This window comes from Alligator sinensis, unplaced genomic scaffold (genome assembly GCF_000455745.1).
Source record: "Alligator sinensis unplaced genomic scaffold, ASM45574v1 scaffold718_1, whole genome shotgun sequence".
In the NCBI taxonomy this organism is placed as follows: domain Eukaryota; kingdom Metazoa; phylum Chordata; order Crocodylia; family Alligatoridae; genus Alligator; species Alligator sinensis.
This window is the reverse complement of record NW_005842891.1, coordinates 244,288-255,347: the sequence shown is the minus strand read 5'-3', so window position 1 is coordinate 255,347 and position 11,060 is coordinate 244,288. Positions and strand designations below refer to the sequence as shown.

Below are 11,060 nucleotides of genomic sequence, written 5' to 3'. Positions count from 1 at the left end.
AGTTTTCATACATTTTATATGGGATACTTAAGTGGAATTTGAAGTAGGACAGTGGACATGTACATCTGTATGATCCCAGGACAAGAGGCTTTCTCCTAGATTAAAATACCATGTCTTCTCAGCCTTTGGGTACTAGACTGGGTATCTACATTAGACTGCATTGTACAGTGTAGACCTACCTCTAAAACCATTAGCTATTCTGATGAAAAGGCATAAGCAAGTAGTAGTTCCAGTAAAATTTTCCTTAAACAGCCTATGTGGCATTTATAGAATATGTTGCTGTGGTTTAATATAAATATTTTATTACGCTCATGTGGATAACTTGCATAACTTACTCAGTTTCACCACTCGTGAGTAATCCAGCATTCTTAGGCTCATGCCAGTGAAATATTTTATATTATGCCCCAGGGGAAGGCTTGGTAGAATTCAAGGTTTATTTTTTAATAATCTTGACAACTAAAATCAATGTGTATTTTCAAGTATTTATTTTGTTTTTTATCAATTACAATTTTCAGAATTGTGCAAAGTTAGAGTTATTTTGATTCTTATTGATTAAAATGTTCAGGATTGTACAAAATTAGGAATGTGGGGGGCAGACAATTTAGTAGTGATATTATACTGTTAAAAGCTTTAAAAAAATTGCATCAAAATATAAAAAGTAAATATCCATGAATCAATAAATCATATCTGCTTTAAATTATTCTGACAAGGTTCCTTGGGTGAATTTGATATCTTTTATTAGACCAACCCAAATGGTTGGAGAATAGTTATTGAGCAAGCTTTCAGGTTCAAAAACCCTTCGTCAGGCTAAGGAAGCTGCAGCAGTTGGTGTGTGCTCTTCCTGGATGGAATGAAAAGTAAAGAAGCCAGGGGCTGGGCTGGGGAGTCAGTTGCCAGGCAGATTGTAATGTATCAAAAATCCAATGTCTATGTTTAGTCCCTGATCTCTAGTATCCAGCAGGTTGATGAAATGGAGCTCATAGGCTCGTCTCTGGGATGTGTTGTGTAAATTTCCCTTGAGGATCAGGACTGAGAGATTGGAGAGAGAGTGGCCCTCCTGTGAGAAATGTGCCCCCACCGGTAATTGGGTATTTCTGTCTTTGATGGATTTCCGGTGTGCGTTCATTCTGGTGCGCAGTTGTTGTCTGGTCTCTCCTACATATCTTCCATCAGGGCATTTGGTGCATTGGATGAAGTATACTACATTCCTGGAGGTGCAGCTGTAAGATCCTGGGATGCTGATGGCTCTGTTGTGGGGTGTAGTAATAGTGGAGATGTGGGGGCAGGTTTTGCATTTCTTGTCATGGCACGGTCTGGATCCTTTTGGTGTGTTCTGGGGTTGAGGAAGTTTGCTTCTGATGATGAGGTTGGCGAGGTTCGGTGCTTGTCTGAAGGCTAGGATGGGTGGCTCTGGGAAGATCTTTTTAAGAATAGGGTCTTTTTCTAATATGGGTTGCAATTTTTTGAGGATTTTCCGTACAGGTTCAAGGGATGGGTGATAGGTCATAACCAGCGGTGTGCGATTTGTGGGTGTTTTTCTTCTGTACTGCAGCAGTTCTTCACGTGGTATCCAGGTGGCTCTTTCAAACGTGCGATCTACCTCTCTGGAGGAGTGTCCTTGCTGGGTGAAAGCCTTTTTAAGATTGGTGAGGTGGCAATCCCGGGTGTTCTCTTCAGTACAGATGCGGTGGTATCTGAGGGCTTGGCTGTATATCACTGCTTTTTTGGTGTGTTTCGGGTGATTGCTGGTTCTGTGCAGATATGTATGTTGGTCTGTGGGTTTCTTGTATACTGTGGTCTGTATTTTACCCTTCTGGATACTGATCCTTGTGTCTAAAAAGGGGATGTTGGTGTTGGAGTATTCTAAAGAAAGTCGGATGGAGGGATGGTGACTGTTGAATTTCTGGTGGAACTCAAGTAGAGATTCCAGGTTCTCACTCCAAATGATGAAGATGTCATCGATATATCGTAAGTACAGCAAGGGTTTGATGGTGCAGTTCTTGAGGAAGTCTTCTTCCAGGTGGCTCATAAAAAGGTTGGCATACTGTGGGGCCATTTTAGTGCCCATAGCTGTTCCCATCATCTGGAGGAAGTGTTGATTATTAAAAGTGAAATTGTTGTGTGTGAGGATGAAGTGTATAAGCTCAGTGATATCTTTGGGTCTGTATTCTGGGTTGTAATCTTGTTCCTGTAGATATGTAAGGCAGGCATGGATGCCATCCTGGTGTGGGATGTTGGTGTATAGGCTGGTAACGTCCATGGTGGCTAGGAGTGTGTTCCTGGGAAGGTGGTCTATGTTTTTAAGTTTCCGTAGCAAGTCTGTGGTGTCTTGGACAAAACTTGCTCTGTGGGTGACAAGCGGTTTTAGGATGGATTCAACAAAACCTGATATTTCCTCAGTTAGGGTCCCATGGTTGGATATGATAGGTCTGCCAGGGTTCCCTTGTTTGTGGATTTTAGGGAGCATGTAAAAAGTCCCTGGGTTAGGTAGCGGGGGGATCAAGGTCTGTAGTTTTTCTTGTAATCTTGGTGGAAATGATTTGATGGTATTGTTGAGTTTTTTGGTGAAAAGGGGAGTAGGATCTTCTTGTAGTTCTTTGTAGTAGGTGGTGTCAGAGAGCTGTCTGTTGGCTTCCTTTATGTAATCCTCACGGTTTAGGATGACTATGGCTCCTCCTTTATCTGCTGGTTTTATTACTATTTGGTGGTTAGATCTTAGAGATTCTATGGCCTTTTTCTCTGGTAGAGAGAGGTTGTTATGAGTCAGAGGTCAGAGTATGTAGTGTTTCTTTCAATGTCCTTCAGGGATCTGAATATGTCTGAATGGATCTGGCATACTGTATAGCTTGGCAGTACTGGTAGAAATTTAAGTTTGCAAAGGGTCTGTGCTAAAATATACAGTATGCAGTTTTTATGCCAGTGATGATTATAATATGCATAGTCCTTATTTTCACGTTAGTCATCATTGTGCCTGATCATACTATAATGCATTACTCATATTGAAATAAATACAATAAATGCCCTAAAATTGCCATTTAGCAAATAATTGTGGAGTCAGTGTTCTGAAAGGCATAAGGTTGAAAATCATTTCCACTCTAAGCATTTGTTTTTATAAATGTCTTCTACTTTTCTCTTTTTGGCCTGCAAAATCCAATATATTTTCTCTCAAAGTGACTGGAGGAAGGGGCTGTTAAAGCAAATCATCCAAACACCTTCTGAGCATCAATACTCACATTTTCCCTTTTTCTCTCCTCTGCTTCTTTCAGCCTGCAGCTTCCAAATCCCTTTGACTTTTGTTTAACTTGTATAAATGTGTGTGTTGCACTGTGAAATAGTTTTAATGTAGCTAGTGTAAGTTTGCTTAATGGACATTCTGGAGAAAAACTCCTGAACTTTATTTAGGCTTGATATTGGAAAAATCTATAAATTATCTGCCTGGATTGCAAGCAGCACAAACCTCAGTTTCTACAATAACACAGGGTGGGAAAGAATGCAGGATGTTCTGACTCAACAAACCACCTACAGTACCTAAAGCACAATTGTAAATTAGATTTGAAAAGGCTTTCAAGGCTTTTATGCACTACATTTCTAGTTTTTCTCAGACAGATTGATCTTCTCTTCAAGACTTTAGGTCTCAGTTGCCAGGCAGATTGTAATGTATCAAAAATCCAATGTCTGTGTTTAGTCCCTGATCTCTAGTATCCAGCAGGTTGATGAAAAAATTTGCGATTTCCTAGTTGGTCTAATAAGAGGTATCATTTCTGAACCAAGAGTTCTAGATTTTTGCCTTTCTTTTTGTCTCAGACCAACCTGGCTACCAAATACATCCCTTAAATTATTCCGTTCATTCATCAGGAAAGAGCCAGGCCAGCAGGGACGAGAAGAGGAGGGCAGCAGCACTGCCAGACCTCTGGGAACGCAGGAAGAGGTCATGGCCAGCTCAGCCCAGGCAGGACCCTGCTGCCAGGGGGCTGAAGCCTCCTCATATACTCTGTGCTTTCCCTCCTTCCCCCTTCTGGGCTTTGGGTAGACTAGAGGTTTGTTTAAGTAGCCTGTTAGCTCCTTCCAGCCTGCTTCCCCTACCTGTGTACTTGCAGTTAATTACTTAATTGAGGAGTCATTAGGCTGCCCATTGTTTTCCTCTTTAACCGCCCTGGCCTCTGTCTTCACTGTCCAGTAACAGGGGTAGGGTTCCCGGTTACACTCCCATTTCTATAAATTTTGATTATTACTGCTGGCAATATTTTTGGTTGGTCTGTGAGTGTGAGGTAAAATCAAAGTTTATCGATAAAAATTGGACCTTGCCAAGATTACCCATGGGACTGCCAGCTTCAAAGGTTTTAAGCCTAGTTGATTAGAGAGGTGAAAATCTTCCTTATGCAGTGCTAATACAAAGCTTGTATTTCAGGTACTTCCACTCTATTTTGAGGACCTGAACAGGACTCCTCAAAGATGTTTGGTCCCTAATGTTTTATATAGCCCTTTAAAGCCTATAATAGAGATTCAAGGTAGTGAAACAGCATGATCAAAGAGAATTTTCATTATGGTAGAGAAGCTAGTAGGAGGATCCAGTCAGGTTCAAGACTCTGCTAAAGCAGTAGACAATCACGCATGAAAATGTGTGACTTGATATAATGTATAAGTACTTCCCAGTTAATAAAGGGATCTTTAATCTAGTGGAGAAAGGTTTAAGAAGACCAGTTGCTGGAAGTTAAGGCCAGAAAAACTCAAATTAGAAATAAGATGCACCTTTTTAACCCTGATTCTGGTTACTCATTGGAACAAATAAGCTACTGTGCCTGTCAGAGAAAGCATCTCTTGATATCTGTAAAACAAGACTGGACACCTTTCTACAAGTTACTGGCTTTGATATAAGGTGGAAAGCTGGGTGGAATTTTGCAGCTTCTGTTATACAAGAGGTTAGAGCTGATGATCTTCTGTCCATAAAACCCATGAACCTAAAAGAAATAGTCTATCCCCTGAGGAGCTGGCAATCAGCATTTCAGATGCTCAAGGTTTTATCCTCATATTATTTTACTAAATAATCTAGAGAATATCATATCCTCTAGTTTTACATTTTCAAGCCAAACACTTCTTACTGCTTTTTCTATAGGAATATGATTTAAATCAGATTAGTGAACCACAACACAGAAGGTCTATAACACTGTTTTAAAAAACTACACAAAACAACATGATGCGAGATGAGTTTACCATCGGGGTGAGGAGGATGTGGGAAGAGGTGTGGTGAGCAGGACCCTTTCCCCAATGATCTGTTTTGTTGTGGGGTTTCTTAAGTTAAGAATTTGAGAATAACAGGTTCATCCAAGTGTGTAACAGCTCCTCCCAAATTCTGATTTAAAGTTAAAGTGTTTCCAAACATTACATCAGTTGCATACAATCCACACACGCTACTACAGTTAACATTTGTTTTAAACTATAGTTAAAGAAAATGTATATTCTCTCATAAGAGTCTAATTTAATTCAGGAAATGCATAGAGAACACTGAAAATCTCAGAGAACCTTTTCCTTTTCTTTTTCCATAAAATCATTTTTGTTTATTTATTTATCTATGTAATGAAACTCCTGTTCAAAGTTCAACTCTGACATGATTTTTTTTTTTGGTTGGACCTGTAGTTTTCCATTACTCTGTGTATAATCAATTTAATCATACATACAGGTACAACATTATGATGTAAAGCAACTTGTTGCCTTGCTAAATATGCCAGTTTTCTGTTTACTAAGTGTTTTGCTTAAATCAGCCTCATTCTAAGCATTCTTGATTTAGATTGCCATCTCTCTAGTCACCTTATATCTTCCTACTTTTGTTCCAAACAGTTCAGGAATTCTGAGTGAAGAAGTGATCCTTTAGTCGAATCCAACCTCTGAAGATTTGTGCATAAGTTTTAGTTCCTGCAGCTTTGAGACTTACATTTTTTCTGGGCTGGAAAACTTGGATTCATGCATACAATAATTTGCACATGTAAAATACGATTGAAATAATTTATTTTGCCCTTAGATAATGAGTGATTGTTCTTAGCACTCTTTTCTCCAATTTGGTCTTAAACTCAACCCTTTACAACCTCTAAGGGAGGTGCCAGAAAATAGAAGGGGAAGTGGAAATCCATTATAATAAATAGAATGGACTGTTTCCTGTTGAAAAATATTTCTGGCTGTTCATCCTAGTTTTTCTTGTACTTAATTTTTTGCCATTATTTGTGCAGTAGTTATGTGACTTTAAAAGGCACTTTACAATGCTCAATTTTTATATTTTTCAAACACGGGTTTGGCATGTTATCACTAAACTGTTATTTGTGAAGATGTAAGTTGGTCAAGTAGAACCTGTTTATCCTCTAGTTACTAGTGGTTTTCAAATTTCCTCATGTCGCAGAGCTCTTTCATGTAATTTATGCTGCAGAGTCCCTACTCCTATCCTAAAGACTGATGTGGAGCCAAGTGACTTGGCCCAGCAATGACAGCACACCACCTCCCAGCCCATTACCCCCAATCTCTTTGCAGAACTGCTGATGACTCATCATGCCACCATAGGGTTCCACAGAAAACCACTGCTCTAGTACAAATGATCAACTGTCATTTCTTATTTTAATGTATCAGTCAGTGAGTTCTTCATTTTTTGCACATTTAGCTTCTGCATTTTAGCATTTAACGCAGTGGGTCAGTTGTACTGGTTAATGAAATGTGGCTGAAATTCAGCTTTTTGCAAAGGTCCAGCACAAGGTTATATGCATATAAAGTCCTATTTTAGACCTATTTTAAATTTAGGCCCAGAGCTGAATTTCACCCTGTAAAGTATAGATGATTAAGTTCCTTGATGAACTGAAGTCAGAGTATATGATTGAAGTCACTAAAGTCAGTGGCAAAACTTCCATTGAATTAAATCCTTCAGGATTTAATATATTGTCTGAATATAAAACACAACAAGTTATAAAATTGATTTTTCCCCTTATTTTTGTTTTTATACACAAGAACACTGGAATTATTTTGGAGCAGATGAAAACCTTGGTCCAGTCGCTGTGAGTATTAGAAGAGAAAAACCAGAAGAAATAAAAGAAAACGGACCTCCATACAATTACCGCATTATTTTCAGAACCAGTGAGGTAAGCAGCATATGAGCAAAATGGCAGTGAAAGATGCTAATGACAAACAGGCAAAGCCATAGAGCACACTGTGAAGCTGTAGGCCCTGAAAGGGTTTGTCTCGCAGATATTAGAAACCAGAAGGAAATTTGTGGTCTGCCCATCGTTGATAAATTTGTCTCTCTTCCACATGTACAAGGTCCAGTAATTTCCACACAAAGAACTATATACATTACATTTTCCAGAATAGTGATAAATATGTCACTAAGGCCTTAGGCACATGTTCATTTGTAGCACTACAGGGTACCTCAGCACTTTGTATTGCCCCCAAAATAGGGTGCTGTTGGACCATACACATGTGCACAACCTCTTAGTGGTAAAGATGTATTTTCCAGTTGGGGGGCAATAGGGAACTGTTCTTTAGCCTCCAAGGGAGCCTATCAGTGAACCTCAGAAACAGGCTCAGCCAATCAGCCACTGCTGCCACAACAACAGCTGAGTGAGCTGCCTGCACCCTACCTGTGGTAACAGCTTATCAGGTGATCTTGGCCACTCAGTTAGCCATTGTGGCCATTGCAACCTAATCAGCTTTTTGGTGGAGGAAGGAAGCAGTGGCACTGTGGCAAGCAGAGCTGTAGGTCTGCTTCCCATGGCTGTCAGGGAGCCAGCCACTGTCCTTCCTTCCCCCTTGGAGGAGAGAGGAAGAGGAGAGCTGTCTTGGATGCTGCTGGCCTGAGAAGCCCCCTGTAGTACTACATAAAACTGCATGTGGTACATGTAGCACTGCAAAAGTTACTTGTTTGAAACAACAACTTTTTTGTGGAAGATTGCTGTCCTTTGCAACCTTTGTAGTGCTGCAGACAGCCTGAAAGTATGGACCATTTGTTTTTTGTAACACTATCAGGAAATCAGTAACAGTACAAAAGTAATGCGTCTCCAAAGTCTGTGTGAATTATATAATAGCATTTCAGTAATAGCAGTGTATTTAAGGAAATCACTTTGGTTAGGGCATGGAAGGATGTACTGGACCTTTCCTAGCCTTAGGGCTGGCACATTTCATACTTTAGCCTCTGGTGCATTGGTCTGAGAAGTCCACTGTGTTTCTAACTGTGGAAGATATGGAGGAGGCAGATAAGACAGGTGTATACAATTAGGTTTGTCATCAGCTGCTGCATCTGGGCTTTGCACTGATCTAATTTTTCCTACGTAGCAGATGTTTGAGAGAAGTGAACTGTTCCTTCTCAACCTTTCATTCTGCTAGATGACTGAAAATTGTGACACACTTCCTCTGCTTTCCTCTCTCGCTGTGTCACCAATTATTGTTTATAGCAAAGACATTTTAGAAGAGTAAGGCCAACTTCACCTCTGCTGTTAATATTCTTTAGCGCAACTAGAGTGAAGATGAATGAATTCGTGCATTTATCAGTCTACCACTCTGTAAATCTAAGTAATAGAAACTATTAATCTTCAACTGCTGCTAAGCGTGTTGTCCATTATGTATACATACATACAGGTGTTGGTCTCTTCCTTCTATAGGTAGATTTCTGGAACAGCAAAGTAAAATCCCAAGTGTTTGGTCAATCTTATTCCCACAACAAAAGTAAAGCTGACCCCTGACCCTTTTAAAGTTCATTTCCCTTCAGCAAAGGGATTGTCAGCAAAGAATATTGCCAATGACAGTTAAGGAAGAGCACTTGTTTAAAGTGTGGATTCAGAATGGTGTTCTCTCTCTCTGCTGAGTGTTGTTATAGGGGCATAAATATAATAAGTTTGTTAGCAGCAAACAAAGATACAGTGCACACTATAAAAGCAAATATAGATTTTCTGCTGTTACTTTATGTACTTTCCTAACTTAACTCCTTAGCCTTGTCTTTTAAAGGAATTGCAACTTTCCTTCTCATGTCAGCTTCAACTAAAGTTCTTCATAAGGCTGACATAACTTTTCTAATGGACAGTGCTCAATTTATCCTATCAAAAGTATTCAGTTCAAAGGCAGTTCAGTGCAGAACTGGGACTCTTGTTCCCTATTTAAAACTGAAATGCTAATAAACAAAGATTAGAGTACATCTTGTAGACCAACTCACGCCAAACTTAGAACACCCACTGTTTTTATGTCTACTAAAATAAAGCCTTATTTTGGGATTTTTTTTTTCATACTAACATGTCTGTTTTATTAGGGTGGGTACAAATGCCATGTCTTACAGCAGGATGTTTGTTGATTTGGGTCACTAAATAAGATAATGAAAATGTGTTTTTTAAAAGTTGGGATTATTGTGCTTTCTGTACTGAAAGTAAAATCATGCTTGCATGATTTCTTGCTGCATAAATAATTGCACAAATGAGCTTTTAAACTCCATTACCAGTGTAAATTAAACTCAGTTTGGTAATAATCTTTCATTACTAAACTTTTTTCTGTTAGTATGTGAAGTAGTTTGATTGTCCTCTTTCCACTTTTTAATGAATAAAGCCTCTGGTGGACTTTCAAATGATGGTGTGATTGGGATCAGAGCAATTTCATGATGCATCCTAAACCTCGCGCTTCTTGTCGTGCCAGACATCTGTGGCAGGAGGTGTAGTGTTTGAGATAGGGCATAACATTCCTCCAGTTCCAATAGTGCCACTGCTGAGCTCCAATCCCAGTAGCACCTAGCCTGATCCTGCAGATTTGGGTTGGAAGTGGCTCGGTCCCAGACCTAGAACTGCCCTTGGCTCTCCCTGAAGGTTCCAGACATGGGGCTTTCAGGGCCAGGTCCAGCAATCAGCTGATTGTTGGACCAGCCTCTATAGTCCCCTTAGAAGTTGGGGACTGATTGTCAGCCTAGCTGTGGGACAACTGAGATGCACACATGGTTTTTAGATGTTCCAGGCTACTGGAACCCTGGGATCAGGGACCCTCTCTGCCACCCCAGGGCTCCCAAGCCCCAGGAACATCTAAAAAGCATGGTTTCAGCCCAGCTGCCTGCATTTTTAACCCACCATTTTTAAGTGCCCTGTCTTGCAGGGGCTGTAGGACAAGGCAGAAAAAGCTGCCAGGCTCAGGAGTTGCCAGGTTTGCAGCAGTCGGAGCCGGTTAGCTCCCCTGCCAGGGAACCTTGCAACCCCCTCTCCCAGTAGCTAATTTTCAGGACTGGGACCAGGGTTAAACCTATAAATGTAAAATTTTTCCTCGGGCATGTAGGTTGTAGCCGTGTTGGTCTAAGGACATAGGCAGACAAGGTTCCTTGGGTGAATCTGATATCTTTTATTAGACCAACCCAAATAGTTGGTTGAATAAAAGATATGAAAGAATGAACAATGAAATAAGCGGCAACACACGCCACCATAACGACCTCTCTCTACCAGAGAAAAAGGCCATAGAATCTCTACGATCTAACCACCAAATAGTAATAAAACCAGCAGATAAAGGAGGAGCCATAGTCATCCTAAACCTTGAAGACTACATAAAGGGAGCCAATAGACAGCTCTCTGACACCACCTACTACAAAGAACTACAAGAAGATCCTACTCTCCATTTCACCGAAAAACTCAACAATACCATCAAATCATTTCCATCATGACTACAAGAAAAACTACAGACCTTGATCCCCCCGCTACCTAACCCGGGGACTTTTTACATGTTCCCTAAAATCCACAAACAAGGGAACCCTGGCAGACCTATCATATCCAACCATGGGACCCTAACTGAGGAAATATCAGGTTTTGTTGAATCCATCCTAAAACCGCTTGTCACCCACAGAGCAAGTTTTGTCCAAGACACCACAGACTTGCTACGGAAACTTAAAAACATAGACCACCTTCCCAGCAACACACTCCTAGCCACCATGGACGTTACCAGCTTATACACCAACATCCCACACCAGGATGGCATCCAAGCCTGCCTTAGATATCTACAGGAATAAGATTACAACTCAGAATACAGACCCAAAGATATTACTGACCTTATACACTTCATCCTCACACACAACA

At 40.4% G+C, this 11,060-nt stretch overlaps 1 protein-coding gene across 10 annotated transcripts in view; it reads left to right on the top strand.

Annotated features, from left to right (window-relative positions):
- Positions 1-11,060, top strand: part of SIPA1L1 (signal induced proliferation associated 1 like 1) — a 402,079-nt gene that overhangs the window by 276,993 nt on the left and 114,026 nt on the right. For all 10 annotated transcript variants that reach the window (XM_025192115.1, XM_025192109.1, XM_025192111.1 and 7 more), the window contains one exon: positions 6,985-7,115. In XM_025192115.1, the coding sequence (XP_025047900.1) occupies positions 6,985-7,115 (131 nt within the window). The remainder of the gene's footprint in view (positions 1-6,984; positions 7,116-11,060) is intronic.